General features: G+C 46.5%; 1 protein-coding gene across 1 annotated transcript in view; it reads left to right on the top strand.

Annotated features, from left to right (window-relative positions):
* Positions 1–16,315, top strand: part of TRDN (triadin) — a 252,640-nt gene that overhangs the window by 151,159 nt on the left and 85,166 nt on the right. Inside the window, exon 10 of the mRNA XM_044291164.1 lies at positions 4,797–4,856. Coding sequence (XP_044147099.1) covers positions 4,797–4,856 — 60 coding nt within the window. The remainder of the gene's footprint in view (positions 1–4,796; positions 4,857–16,315) is intronic.

Here is a 16,315-nt window from a genome sequence, read left to right as displayed (position 1 = left end):
ATAAGCTGACCCCGCTAATTGCTTCAATAAAATTATTTTATGTTATGTACTTACCAGAATTGAATCAACTATTCCTAATAGAGAGAAGCAAGGCATTTTTCCAAACTCCATCTTACTGGAAATGGATGATGTTCCGCATCCTGGATTAGGGATGAGAAAATGCTAGGTGCTCAGTCTTTTCCAGTGACAGAAGACACAAAGTTAATGCAGCATGCAGTCTAGTAGACACCACAATGTTTCTTATCTATTTCGCTTATGGTATTATTGCCACTGATAAATAGGCAAGTGCATATTTCACAGGAAATTAAAATTAAAGCAATAATTCTCAGTCTTCTAAAAATAAACTCTTTTACATCCTATTAGTCTAATTAGTAGAAATAAGTATATGTTCTGTATGGTTAGACCATGTTAGTTTAGAAGGGTTGAACATCTGGTTGAATAAAAAATAAAAAATAAATCTTATTTAAATAAGTTGACTTTAGAAAAAAAGAAAAAAAAGAGTTTCTTTTTATCCAGAAATGTTGCTACTCTTATCCATGGGCTGTGTCTGATCCATTAAAGTCAACTGCAGAGTGGCACTGTCCTATCAGTGCGGAGAGCAATAAAGATGACTTTGCCTTGTGAAATGAATGCTAGTGGCCAACCCCTTGACTATCAACTGCCTTGCTTTGGAGCCCAAACAGGGAGAGATACAAAGTAAATACAAGCTATAAAGTAGCCAGTGGGGCATACTGAATGACCTGATCTTTGTTTGGTCTGGAGATGTGACGACTATACCACTCTTCTCGCAATACCTCAACACGTGTGTGAACAGCATCCAATTTACTGTTCATCATGACACCTCACATATAGTGTTCTTGGATCTCCACCTGAGGGGGGACTCCACGACGGCCTCCATCCACACCAATATGTATAGGAAACCAATATCAGGCAATACATTACTACATGCTAGGTCGTGCCATCCCCCCAATACCGTACATAACATACCCAAAGGGGAATTCATTAGAGCTAGGAGAAACTGTAGTGAGCAAAACACATATGAAGAAAAAGCTAAAAATATTATCAGTAGATTATCTAACAGATCCTATCCCAAAACGTTAATGAGGAAACATAATACAGAAGTATGCAATAGAAACAGGGAGGAATTGATAACAACTAATACTAGTAAAATTTACAAACAATGTGTGACAAACCACACAAAAAAATGTGTATTTGTGACTCAATATAGTAGTGAATATTCACAAGTCTGCAACATCATCAAAAAACATTTCCCGGTACTAGCATGTGATAGAAATTGGAGTGAAGTGGCCTCAACAGGCATAAAATTTACAGCATGTAGAGCTCCAACAATTGCAAACACAGTTAGTCCAAGTATGTTTAAAAAATAATAAAACAATATCACCCCTTCAAAATACTTGGCTATCCACAAAAGGTAGTTACAAATGTGGACACTCTGTATGTACATGCTGCAGGTATATGCAAGTATCTAAAGTGTTTGAATCCTGTGTCACAGGTCAGAGGTTTGTGATAAAATCCTATCTAAATTGCAACACAACATATTGCATTTACTTAATCACATGTACTAAGTGTTTAATACAATATGTAGGATGTACTACTAACACTTAAAAAACCCGGATAAGAAAACACATATCTGATGTACCGCACCATGAGAGCCGCAATGTGTCTGCAGCCAGTCTACACTTTGCGGTTGCTCATGGTGGGGATACATCAGATATGGTGGTGCAAGGTATTGAAAGGGTCAATAAGCCAGCTAGAGGTGGCGATAGGAGAAGGCAACTTCTCAACTGGGAATCCTTTTGGATCTTTAGATTGGAAAGCCGCTAACAAGTAGGGTTAAAGGGAATCTGTCACTAGCAATTTGTCCAATTTTTTTTTTCATGAATCCATGTTTAATAGAGTACCTTTTTTCCATCTGTCTTGTTCTTTTTATTGTGAGTCTTGTCATTTCTTCAAAAAAATCGATTCTTATGATATGTAAATGACGCTGTAAGGAGCCCAGAGGGGCATTATTCTTTCTCCACGGTGCCCAGGAACGCCCCTCTGAAGTGCCGTGTCCAGCTAAATTTGAAAACTAATAACGCCTCCAAGTTCATCTAAATCGCCTCCCAGAGGCGCGGCTAAGTGCTCAACACCCCCCCCCCCCCAGTGCCGTGCTCTGCGTCAAACACCCCGATCCTCCTCTCGCCGGCATCCCAAATCCCGCGCAGGCGCAGTACCGGCGATTGCCTGCGCTATGATAAGATGAGTGACGGCACTGCGCCTGCGCGGGATTTGGAATGCTGGCGAGAGGAGGATCGGGGTGTCTGCGGCGCTGCGGGGGGGTGTTGAGCACTTATCCGCGCCTGGGAGGCGATTTAGATGAACTTGGAGGCGTTATTAGTTTTCAAATTTAGCCGGGCACGGCACTTCAGAGGGGCGTTCCTGGGCACCGTGGAGAAAGAATAACGCCCCTCTGGGCTCCTTACAGCGTCATTTGCATATCAGAAGAATCGATTTTTTTTAAGAAATGACAAGACTCACAACAAAAAGAACAAGACAGATGGAAAAAAGGTACTTTATTAAACAGGGATTCATGAAAAAAAAAATTGCTAGTGACAGATTCCCTTTAAATAAAAGGCTGGATTTGATCCTCCAATACTAAAAACTTTTGTTCCCATTCACTATGTATATTATACACTACGTGCAGAATTATTAGGCAAATGAGTATTTTGACCACATCATCCTCTTTATGCATGTTGTCTTACTCCAAGCTGTATAGGCTCGAAAGCCTACTACCAATTAAGCATATTAGGTGATGTGCATCTCTGTAATGAGAAGGGGTGTGGTCTAATGACATCAACACCCTATATCAGGTGTGCATAATTATTAGGCAACTTCCTTTCCTTTGGCAAAATGGGTCAAAAGAAGGACTTGACAGGATCAGAAAAGTCAAAAATAGTGAGATATCTTGCAGAGGGGTGCAGCACTCTTAAAATTGCAAAGCTTCTGAAGCGTGATCATCGAACAATCAAGCGTTTCATTCAAAATAGTCAACAGGGTCGCAAGAAGCGTGTGGAAAAACCAAGGCGCAAAATAACTGCCCATGAACTGAGAAAAGTCAAGCGTGCAGCTGCCAAGATGCCACTTGCCACCAGTTTGGCCATATTTCAGAGCTGCAACATCACTGGAGTGCCCAAAAGCACAAGGTGTGCAATACTCAGAGACATGGCCAAGGTAAGAAAGGCTGAAAGACGACCACCACTGAACAAGACACACAAGCTGAAACGTCAAGACTGGGCCAAGAAATATCTCAAGACTGATTTTTCTAAGGTTTTATGGACTGATGAAATGAGAGTGAGTCTTGATGGGCCAGATGGCTGGATTGGTAAAGGGCAGAGAGCTCCAGTCCGACTCAGACGCCAGCAAGGTGGAGGTGGAGTACTGGTTTGGGCTGGTATCATCAAAGATTAGCTTGTGGGGCCTTTTTGGGTTGAGGATGGAGTCAAGCTCAACTCCCAGTCCTACTGCCAGTTTCTGGAAGACACCTTCTTCAAGCAGTGGTACAGGAAGAAGTCTGCAAGGTAAGAAAAACATGATTTTCATGCAGGACAATGCTCCATCACACGCGTCCAAGTACTCCACAACGTGGCTGGCAAGAAAGGGTATAAAAGAAGAAAATCTAATGACATGGCCTCCTTGTTCACCTGATCTGACCCCCATTGAGAACCTGTGGTCCATCATCAAATGTGAGATTTACAAGGAGGGAAAACAGTACACCTCTCTGAACAGTGTCTGGGAGGCTGTGGTTGCTGCTGCACGCAATGTTGATGGTGAACAGATCAAAACACTGACAGAATCAATGGATGGCAGGCTTTTGAGTGTCCTTGCAAAGAAAGGTGGCTATATTGATCACTGATTTGTTTTTGTTTTGTTTTTGAATGTCAGAAATGTATATTTGTGAATGTTGAGATGTTATATTGGTTTCACTGGTAAAAATAAATAATTGAAATGGGTATATATTTGTTTTTTGTTAAGTTGCCTAATAATTATGTACAGTAATAGTCACCTGCACACACAGATATCCCCCTAAAATAGCTAAAACTAAAAACAAACTAAAAACTACTTCCAAAAATATTCAGCTTTGATATTAATGAGTTTTTTGGGTTCATTGTGAACATGGTTGTTGTTCAATAATAAAATGAATCCTCAAAAATACAACTTGCCTAATAATTCTGCACTCCCTGCATATAAAATTACTTTTAATTCCATTTGAGTTTTAATTGGTTGTACACCTGTTGGAGAGGGAGTGACCGCATAGCCACCTGATTGGCCTGATGCGGCTGCTCTCTGCTACATAAGTGAAGATTTAATGCTGTTTCAATGGTCATGAGTAAGGGCTGTAACTGTTTTGTTGCCTGAAACGCGTAGACCAATAGTGTCTGTACCTGGATGTTTTTTTAATATTTGCTTACAATAAAGTGCTACTGGAAATTTGCTAAAGAACGGCTTGACCAATCTTCTATTTTTTATTCCCAATGCAAGACATACAGAAGTTACATTTTTATGCAATCTTGGTGTGAAAGTCATACAACAGTCAAGACAAATACAAGTGAATGAGGATCAAGCTGTCAGTTGATTTTCGCATTCACTTCTATTTGAGTATGAATCAAGCAGGGGACAGTCATGACACCAAACAAAATGAGCTGAATACGATCCAGAAAACTGAAGTTGTCCTCTAGACATGGTTTAAATGGAATAAATTGAAAATGTAACCCCAATCATATTTTATATTTTAGAAATTCAAAGACCAAAGCCTGAAGTAAAGGAAAAAACAGAGAAAAAGGCCTCTGCCAAAGGTACTAGAAGAGCCCTTGACATGAATAGAAAAATATTTTAAAGTTTATTTTAGCACAACTGACAAAGTGAACAATGAGAGGTTATAGCATCCTACACTGTAAGCATAGCTTAGTTTCATGGTTGTATTTTAGAAAGATCTTAAAAACATGCTGGCAAACAAGAACTCTGGACTGCATATTTGACATATGAGCACGTTCTTTGTGTATAGACATGCTGAAATCTGAAATTATTTGTCAGGTCTATTATTAGAGATGAGCGAAAGTATTGAAAAATTTGATTTGGCTGCTTCACCAAATTTTTCAAATTATTTTTTTTTGTGACAAAGAGCATTTCTTTTTAAGTAGTGAGCGCAATGACAGAGAGCAGTGACTGCGCCTCTCCCCATCATTGTAACCCTCAGATGCAGCATTCATAGCTGATCACGACATCTGACAGTAATAACACAGTGTAAAATGAAAACAAAATGTAACTCATACATACCTAAAGCCATGACACGTGTAAAAATAGCCTAAGCCTAGATTTAACATCAATTATTCCTGCCATTTTGATCATTTCATTTACAAGTTCAGTTCCTCATCTACTTTAAAAATACCTAGACCCTGATTTATAAACCTGATGTTATCTTAATTTTGGTGTAAATTGTGACTTATTTAACAACGGTCTGTGAAAGGCCAAGGTTATTTTTTGTTCCTGTTAAGTCAGCTTCCTAAATCCAGCTATTTGTGGGTGTTGCTATGGAGTACATCGGTTTTTGGTCTTATTTATCAGGGATTGTCTGAAAAAATTGTTTCAACTGCTCTGCACTCCTTAGCAGTGGCAGGCAAATGTAAGTCAGGGCCTTAGTCTATAACTCATGTAAAACATATTGTATATATTTGATCTCCATTGATTCGAAAAAAGAATGGCCTCTGTCTATTGAAATAAATGAGCAGAGTCCTCTCACCACTCATACCAGTCTGCTACCCAGCTAGTCCATTTTTATTGTACTAGTTATTGTATTGTATTTAGTATGTTAACCCTTTTTATATGTACAGCAGCCTTGAATTATTGACACTATAAAACAAAGAATAACAAAATTGTACTGCCACCTCTCTACTTAAAGGGGTTGTCCAGGACTAAACTGCTCCTATTCATTCTGCCTCTAAAGAAAGCCTCTCTAACTTAATAATATACTTGCTCTGACCATGTATCCTGGCCATACTCTAAGCCTCTGGTCAAGTACAGTACGTTCTTCCTCCCTGCACTCTGCATGTCTTCTGATATACTGACCAGAACTCCAGTCATGCTGTACAACAGAATCCCTAGCCGAATGGAGCTGACATCAGCCCATCTGACAGTAATGTGGGCTGGGGGATTGGCTTTAGTGATGTACGAACATCGGCCGGGACGCTTAGCAATCGCGGGTTCGCGATCAAATGTTCTCAAACCGCGCGTTTGCGGCGGGCCCCATTCACTTTAATGGCAGGTGAACCTAAAAAACCTTCAGGTCATATTTGCAGCCACCAAATACTTATTAGAAGTGTACAAATCATCCCACAACATGGACAGGGACATAACAGAGGGGGGTCAATGGGAAAAATTCCCACAAAAAATATGTATTTTAATCAGGGGCCATTTGCATGCGTCTTAAAGGGAAACTCTCAAAATGTGCCCTGCTGGAGCCTAGAACATTTTTATTTTAGGCCAAGGGAGTACAGGGCCCCAAGAATTAGGCATTCACCGGACAGAAAAGAACAAGTGATTATGTGGCTGGAGGTATATTAGGCTACATTTACACTTGCGTTCGGTGCGGATCCGTCTGGTATCTGCACAGACGGATCCGCACCTATAATGCAAACGATGGTATCCATTCAGAACGGATCCGTCTGCATAACAGCTTTTTAAGATCTGAGTTTTCACATCGTAAAAACTCAGATCTAACAGTATATACTAACACAGAGGCGTTCCCATAGTGATGGGGATGCTTCAAGTTAGAATATACTAAGAACTGTGTACATAACTGCCCCTGCTGCCTGGCAGTACCCGATCTCTTACAGGGGTCTGTGATCCGCACAATTAACCCCTCAGGTGCTGCGCCTAAGGGGTTAATTGTGTGTATCATAGCCCCCTGTAAGATATCAGGTGCTGCCAGGCAGCAGGGGCCAGACCCCCCTCCCTCCCCAGTATTAAGGTCATTGGTGGCCAGTGCGGCCCCCCTCCCTCCCCAGTATTAAATTCATTGGTGGCCAGTGCGGAGGGAGGGAGGGGGGGCCGCACTGGCCACCAATTAATTTAATACTGGGGAGGGAGTGAGGGGGGGCCACACTGGCCACCAATGAATTTAATACTGGGGAGGGAGGGAGGCCGCACTGGCCACCAATGAATTTAATACTGGGGAGGGAGGGGGGGCCGCACTGGCCACCAATGAATTTATTACTGGGGAGGGAGGGGGCCACACTGGCCACCAATGCTTTTAATACTGGGGAGGGAGGGGGATCTGGCCCCTGCTGCCTGGCAGCACCCGATCAGGGGTCTGAGATCCGCACAATTAACCCCTCAGGTGCGGCATCTGAGCGGTTAATTGTGCGGATAACAGCCCCCTGTAAGAAATCGGGTGCTGCCAGGCAGCAGGGGGCAGTTATGTACACAGTTCTTAGTATATTCTAACTTTAAGCGTCCCCATCACTATGGGAACGCCTCTGTATTAGAATATACTGTCGGATCTAATTTTTCACAATCTAACTCAAATCCGATGGTATATTCTAACATAGAGGCATTCCCATGGTAATTGTGACGCTTCAACTTAAAATATACCATCGTATTGGAGAAAACTCAGATCAGATGGTATATTAATAGGGACTCCTGACTTTACATTGAAAGTCAATGGGGGACGGATCCATGTGCAATTGCACCTAATTGTGTCAACGTCAAACGGATCAGTCCCCATTGACTTGCATTGTAAGTCAGGACAGATCCGTTTGGCTCTGCACGTCCAGGCGGACACCAAAACGCTGCAAGCTGCGTTTTGGTGTCCGCCTCCAGAGCGGAATGGAGGCAGAACAAAGCCAAACTGATGCATTCTGAACGGATCCTTAGCCATTCAGAATGTATTGGGGATGAACGGATCTGTTCGGGGCCGCTTGTGAGAGCCCTCAAACGGATCTCACAAGCGGAACCCTAAACGCAAGTGTGAAAGTAGCCTTAGGCGGTCAGTGGATAACAATTTTACTGTAAGCCACTGGAGTACAGGCCCCTAAAATGATGCATTCACTGGATAGAAAAGAACAAGTGATTATATGGCTGGAGGTATGTTAGGCGGTTAGTGGAGTACAGCTCCCACAAATTAGGCATTCATAGGAGAGAAAAGAACAAGGAATTATGTGGCTGGAGGTATATTAGACGGTCACTGGATAAGAATTTTACTGTAGGCCAGTACAGGCACCAAAAATTAGGCATTCACCTGACAGAAAAGAACAAGTGATTATGAGGCTAGAGGTATATTAGGTGGTCACTGAATAACAATTTTACTGTAGGCCAGTGGAGTACAGGCCCCAAAAATTGGGCATTCACCTGACAGAAAAGGCCTTTTATGCCACTGTATATAGATAAGACAAGGACTATTCTTTGTTCTGTGTGGTGGCGGATATATATGGCTGATTATATGGCTGGAGGTATATTAGACAGTCAGTGGATAAATATTTTACTTTAGGCCAGTACAGCTCCTAAAAAGTAGGCATTCATTGAACAGAAAATAACAAGGAATTATGTAGCTGGAGGTATATTAGACGGTCATTGGATAACAATTTTACTGTAAGCCAGTACAGGCTCCAAAAATTAGCATTCACCGGACAGAAATGTACAAATGACTATGTGGCTGGAGATACATTAGGCGGTCACTAAATAACAATTTTACTGTAGGCCAATGGAGTACAGGCCCAAAAAAATTGGCATTCCCCTGACAGAAAAGGCCTTTTATGCCACTGTATATAGATAAGACAAGGACTATTCTTTGTTCTGTGTGGTGGCGGATATGTGTGGTCTGGCATGAGGAAATTAAATTACACGTGGTCATCATAAGTGTTGAATTCCTCCAAGATCCATGCATCATTCATTTTTAGAAATGTGAGGTAGTTAACACTGTCATGAGCTAGGTGAATGCGCTTATCGTTCACGATCCTGCTGCGCTGAACGTCCTTTCGGTCAGGACACTTGACGAGGCACAAACCAAGCCAAGAGTTCCATTGTAAATTGTGCCAACTCTGGCCTCAGGTCAAGCCTGCACACCCAGTAGTCCAGGAGTTCCTCGCTACTCAGAGCTTCCACATTGGCTGTTAACCCGATATAATCAGGCACCTGTCAGTCTAGACGTTCCCTGAGGCTGGATACGAAGGGTAGCAGCCGATGGGTTGGCTGCAAGAATGATCTGATATCTGAAGTGACCAACACATCTTAAAATCACCCTCTTCTTGTAGGCACGGTAGGATCGGTACCTGTTTAGCTGTGGGTGGAAATTCCTCTGCCAGCGCCCGCAACAGCAGAATGCAGCTGTAACGGGGTGCCAACGGCGCACTCGGTCTCCCATCAGCCACAGACCTGCTGCTTAGCTTCAGGAGCAAGGATCTTTGTTTGACCTCGTTCCCAGGGCGGCTTTGCTAGCTGGGAGGCTCCCTGCTCCTAGGTCTGCCTTGAGCGCCGAGCTGATCACTCGGTGCTCGACTGGTCGGTCTGTCGGTCATGTGACGCTGGCCACGTCACATGACCCTCACTCCCCACTATAAATACAGGCAGCCTGCTGGCCACAGGTTGCCTGTTAATTTAGGTTCCTGGCAGTTGTTGGATACCTGTGTACTTACCTGATCCTGTTCCCTGACGATCCTTTGCCTGCTCCTCCTGTACTGCGCATCCTTCCTGGTATATTGACCTCGGCTTCCACCTGACTATTCTTTGCGGACTCCTTTGGTACTTCTCGACTCTCCTGGTATTTATGACCCCGGCTTCTCCTGACCTTTCTTTGCTTATCCCTCTGTACTGCGTTGTCCTCTTGGTTTTGACCCGGTCCGTTCACTATCCGTTATTTGTCTTGTCTGTCCTTCCCGCACGTATCCTAAGTTAGGGACTGCCGTCCAGTTGTCCCCTGTCATCAGGATTCGTGAGGCAAGTAGGCAGGGCCAGGGGTGAGGGTGGAGCGCAGTGGTCACTATCCTCCCCCCTGTGTGTGTGTGTGTACGTGACCGTTACAGCAACATCTCTCAGAGCAAGGCCTGGAAATGCTGCATTCTGACAGACCTCTGTGATGCTGGTAACATGTCTGCCATATTGTGTTTGTAACTAGAGTTGAGCGAACACCTGGATGTTCGGGTTCGAGAAGTTCGGCCGAACATCCCGGAAATGTTCGGGTTCGGGATCCGAACCCGATCCGAACTTCGTCCCGAACCCGAACCCCATTGAAGTCAATGGGGACCCGAACTTTTCGGCACTAAAAAGGCTGTAAAACAGCCCAGGAAAGAGCTAGAGGGCTGCAAAAGGCAGCAACATGTAGGTAAATCCCCTGCAAACAAATGTGGATAGGGAAATGAATTAAAATAAAAATTAAATAAATAAAAATTAACCAAAATCAATTGGAGAGAGGTTCCATAGCAGAGAATCTGGCTTCCCGTCACCCACCACTGGAACAGTCCATTCTCAGATATTTAGGCCCCGGCACCCAGGCAGAGGAGAGAGGTCCCGTAACAGAGAATCTGTCTTCATGTCAGCAGAGAATTAGTCTGCATGTCATAGCAGAGAATGAGGCTTCACGTCAGCCACCACTGCAACAGTCCATTGGCATATATTTAGGCCCAGCACCCAGGCAGAGGAGGGAGGTCCCGTAACAGAGAATCTGTCTTCATGTCAGCAGAGAATTAGTCTGCATGTCATAGCAGAGAATGAGGCTTCACGTCAGCCACCACTGCAACAGTCCATTGGCATATATTTAGGCCCAGCACACACACAGGCAGAGGAGAGAGGTCCCGTAACAGAGAATCTGGCTTCATGTCAGCAGAGAATCAGTCTGCATGTCATAGCAGAGAATGAGGCTTCACGTCAGCCACCACTGCAACAGTCCATTGGCATATATTTAGGCCCAGCACACACACAGGCAGAGGAGAGAGGTCCCGTAACAGAGAATCTGGCTTCATGTCAGCAGAGAATCAGTCTGCATGTCATAGCAGAGAATGAGGCTTCACGTCAGCCACCACTGCAACAGTCCATTGGCATATATTTAGGCCCAGCACCCAGGCAGAGGAGGGAGGTCCCGTAACAGAGAATCTGTCTTCATGTCAGCAGAGAATTAGTCTGCATGTCATAGCAGAGAATGAGGCTTCACGTCAGCCACCACTGCAACAGTCCATTGGCATATATTTAGGCCCAGCACACACACAGGCAGAGGAGAGAGGTCCCGTAACAGAGAATCTGGCTTCATGTCAGCAGAGAATCAGTCTGCATGTCATAGCAGAGAATGAGGCTTCACGTCAGCCACCACTGCAACAGTCCATTGGCATATATTTAGGCCCAGCACACACACAGGCAGAGGAGAGAGGTCCCGTAACAGAGAATCTGGCTTCATGTCAGCAGAGAATCAGTCTGCATGTCATAGCAGAGAATGAGGCTTCACGTCAGCCACCACTGCAACAGTCCATTGGCATATATTTAGGCCCAGCACCCAGGCAGAGGAGGGAGGTCCCGTAACAGAGAATCTGTCTTCATGTCAGCAGAGAATTAGTCTGCATGTCATAGCAGAGAATGAGGCTTCACGTCAGCCACCACTGCAACAGTCCATTGGCATATATTTAGGCCCAGCACCCAGGCAGAGGAGGGAGGTCCCGTAACAGAGAATCTGTCTTCATGTCAGCAGAGAATTAGTCTGCATGTCATAGCAGAGAATGAGGCTTCACGTCAGCCACCACTGGAACAGTCCATTCTCAGATATTTAGGCCCCGGCACCCAGGCAGAGGAGAGAGGTCCCGTAACAGAGAATCTGTCTTCATGTCAGCAGAGAATTAGTCTGCATGTCATAGCAGAGAATGAGGCTTCACGTCAGCCACCACTGCAACAGTCCATTGGCATATATTTAGGCCCAGCACCCAGGCAGAGGAGAGAGGTCCCGTAACAGACAATCTGGCTTCATGTCAGCAGAGAATCAGTCTTCATATCATAGCAGAGAATCAGGCTTCACGTCACCCACCACTGTAAGAGTCAATTTTCATAAATTTAGGCCCAGAACCCAGGCAGAGGAGAAAGGTCCCGTAACAGACAATCTGGCTTCATGTCAGCAGAGAATCAGTCTTCATATCATAGCAGAGAATCAGGCTTCACGTCACCCACCACTGTAAGAGTCAATTTTCATAAATTTAGGCCCAGAACCCAGGCAGAGGAGAAAGGTCCCGTAACAGACAATCTGGCTTCATGTCAGCAGAGAATCAGTCTTCATATCATAGCAGAGAATCAGGCTTCACGTCACCCACCACTGTAAGAGTCAATTTTCATAAATTTAGGCCCAGAACCCAGGCAGAGGAGAAAGGTCCCGTAACAGACAATCTGGCTTCATGTCAGCAGAGAATCAGTCTTCATATCATAGCAGAGAATCAGGCTTCACGTCACCCACCACTGTAAGAGTCAATTTTCATAAATTTAGGCCCAGAACCCAGGCAGAGGAGAAAGGTCCCGTAACAGACAATCTGGCTTCATGTCAGCAGAGAATCAGTCTTCATATCATAGCAGAGAATCAGGCTTCACGTCACCCACCACTGTAAGAGTCAATTTTCATAAATTTAGGCCCAGAACCCAGGCAGAGGAGAAAGGTCCCGTAACAGACAATCTGGCTTCATGTCAGCAGAGAATCAGTCTTCATATCATAGCAGAGAATCAGGCTTCACGTCACCCACCACTGTAAGAGTCAATTTTCATAAATTTAGGCCCAGAACCCAGGTAGAGGAGAAAGGTCCCGTAACAGACAATCTGGCTTCATGACAGCAGAGAATCAGTCTGCATGTCATAGCAGAGAATCAGGCTTCACGTCAGCCACCACTGCAACAGTCCATTGTCATAAATTTAGGCCCAGCACCCAGGCAGAGGAGAGAGGTCCCGTAACAGACAATCTGGCTTCATGTCAGCAGAGAATTAGTCTGCATGTCATAGCAGAGAATCAGGCTTCATGTCAGCCACCACTGCAACAGTCCATTGGCATATATTTAGGCCTAGCACACAGGCAGAGGAGAGGTTCATTCAACTTTGGGTAGCATCGCAATATAATGGTAAAATGAAAATAAAAATAGGATTGAATGAGGAAGTGCCCTGGAGTCCAATAATATATGGTTATGGGGAGGTAGTTAATGTCTAATCTGGACAAGGGACGGACAGGTCCTGTGGGATCCATGCCTGGTTCATTTTTATGAACGTCAGCTTGTCCACATTGGCTGTAGACAGGCGGCTGCGTTTGTCTGTAATGACGCCCCCTGCCGTGCTGAATACACGTTCAGACAAAACGCTGGCTGCCGGGCAGGCCAGCACCTCCAAGGCATAAAAGGCTAGCTCTGGCCACGTGGACAATTTAGAGACCCAGAAGTTGAATGGGGCCGAACCATCAGTCAGTACGTGGAGGGGTGTGCACACGTACTGTTCCACCATGTTAGTAAAATGTTGCCTCCTGCTAACACGTTGCGTATCAGGTGGTGGTGCAGTTAGCTGTGGCGTGTTGACAAAAGTTTTCCACATCTCTGCCATGCTAACCCTGCCCTCAGAGGAGCTGGCCGTGACACAGCTGCCTTGGCGACCTCTTGCTCCTCCTCTGCCTTGGCCTTGGGCTTCCACTTGTTCCCCTGTGACATTTGGGAATGCTCTCAGTAGCGCGTCTACCAACGTGCGCTTGTACTCGCGCATCTTCCTATCACGCTCCAGTGCAGGAAGTAAGGTGGGCACATTGTCTTTATAGCGTGGATCCAGCAGGGTGGCAACCCAGTAGTCCGCACAGGTTAAAATGTGGGCAACTCTGCTGTCGTTGCGCAGGCACTGCAGCATGTAGTCGCTCATGTGTGCCAGGCTGCCCAGGGGTAAGGACAAGCTGTCCTCTGTGGGAGGCGTATCGTCATCGTCCTGCCTTTCCCCCCAGCCACGCACCAGTGATGGACCCGAGCTGCGTTGGGTGCCACCCCGCTGTGACCATGCTTCATCCTCATCCTCCTCCACCTCCTCCTCATCCTCGTCCTCCTCGTCCTCCAGTAGTGGGCCCTGGCTGGCCACATTTGTACCTGGCCTCTGCTGTTGCAAAAAACCTCCCTCTGAGTCACTTCGAAGAGACTGGCCTGAAAGTGCTAAAAATGACCCCTCTTCCTCATCCTCCTCCTCCTCCTCCTGGGCCACCTCCTGTTCCATCATCGCCCTAAGTGTTTTCTCAAGGAGACATAGAAGTGGTATTGTAACGCTGATAACGGTGTCATCGCCACTGGCCATGTTGGTGGAGTACTCGAAACAGCGCAACAGGGCACACAGGTCTCGCATGGAGGCCCAGTCATTGGTGGTGAAGTGGTGCTGTTCTGTAGTGCGACTGACCCGTGCGTGCTGCAGCTGAAACTCCACTATGGCCTGCTGCTGCTCGCACAGTCTGTCCAGCATGTGCAAGGTGGAGTTCCACCTGGTGGGCACGTCGCATATGAGGCGGTGAGCGGGAAGGCCGAAGTTACGCTGTAGCGCAGACAGGCGAGCAGCAGCAGGATGTGAACGCCGGAAGCGCGAACAGACGGCCCGCACTTTATGCAGCAGCTCTGACATGTCGGGGTAGTTGTGAATGAACTTCTGCACCACCAAATTCAGCACATGCGCCAAGCAAGGGATGTGCGTCAAATTGGCTAGTCCCAGAGCTGCAACGAGATTTCGCCCATTATCACACACCACCAGGCCGGGCTTGAGGCTCACCGGCAGCAACCACTCGTCGGTCTGTTGTTCTATACCCCGCCACAACTCCTGTGCGGTGTGGGGCCTGTCCCCCAAACATATGAGTTTCAGAATGGCCTGCTGACGTTTACCCCGGGCTGTGCTGAAGTTGGTGGTGAAGGTGTGTGGCTGACTGGATGAGCAGGTGGAAGAAGAGGAGGAGGAAGCCGAGAAGGAGGAGGTGGCAACAGGAGGCAAAGAATGTTGCCCTGCGATCCTTGGCGGCGGAAGGACGTGCGCCAAACAGCTCTCCGCCTGGGGCCCAGCTGCCACTACATTTACCCAGTGTGCAGTTAGGGAGATATAGCGTCCCTGGCCGTGCTTACTGGTCCACGTATCTGTGGTTAGGTGGACCTTGCTACAGATGGCGTTGCGCAGTGCACACTTGATTTTATCGGATACTTGGTTGTGCAGGGAAGGCACGGCTCTCTTGGAGAAGTAGTGCCGGCTGGGAACAACATACTGTGGGACAGCAAGCGACATGAGCTGTTTGAAGCTGTCTGTGTCCACCAGCCTAAATGACAGCATTTCATAGGCCAGTAGTTTAGAAATGCTGGCATTCAGGGCCAGGGATCGAGGGTGGCTAGGTGGGAATTTACGCTTTCTATCAAATGTTTGTGAGATGGAGAGCTGAACGCTGGCGTGTGACATGGTTGAGACGCTTGGTGACGGAGGTGGTGGTGGTGGTGTTGGTGGTACATCCCCTGTTTGCTGGGCGGCAGGTGCCAACGTTCCTCCAGAGGCGGAGGAAGAGGCCGAGGCGGCAGCAGCAGAATAGGCCGAGGCGGCAGCAGCAGAAGAGGTAGCAGGGGGAGCCTGAGTGACTTCCTTGGTTTTAAGGTGTTTACTCCACTGCAGTTCATGCTTTGCATGCAGGTGCCTGGTCATGCAGGTTGTGCTCAGGTTCAGAACGTTAATGCCTCGCTTCAGGCTCTGATGGCACAGCGTGCAAACCACTCGGGTCTTGTCGTCAGCACATTGTTTGAAGAAGTGCCATGCCAGGGAACTCCTTGAAGCTGCCTTTGGGGTGCTCGGTCCCAGATGGCGGCGGTCAGTAGCAGGCGGAGTCTCTTGGCGGCGGGTGTTCTGCTTTTGCCCACTGCTCCCTCTTTTGCTACGCTGTTGGCTCGGTCTCACCACTGCCTCTTCCTCCGAACTGTGAAAGTCAGTGGCACGACCTTCATTCCATGTGGGGTCTAGGACCTCATCGTCCCCTGCATCGTCTTCCACCCAGTCTTGATCCCTGACCTCCTGTTCAGTCTGCACACTGCAGAAAGACGCAGCAGTTGGCACCTGTGTTTCGTCATCATCAGAGACATGCTGAGGTGGTATTCCCATGTCCTCATCATCAGGAAACATAAGTGGTTGTGCGTCAGTGCATTCTATGTCTTTCACCGCTGGGGAAGGGCTAGGTGGATGCCCTTGGGAAACCCTGCCAGCGGAGTCTTCAAACAGCATAAGAGACTGCTGCATAACTTGAGGCTGAGACAGTTTCCCTGGTATGCATGGGGGT

Source organism: Bufo gargarizans, chromosome 4 (assembly GCF_014858855.1).
Source record: "Bufo gargarizans isolate SCDJY-AF-19 chromosome 4, ASM1485885v1, whole genome shotgun sequence".
In the NCBI taxonomy this organism is placed as follows: domain Eukaryota; kingdom Metazoa; phylum Chordata; class Amphibia; order Anura; family Bufonidae; genus Bufo; species Bufo gargarizans.
Note: the sequence above shows the minus strand (reverse complement) of the source record. Positions and strands in the feature narration are given on the sequence as shown.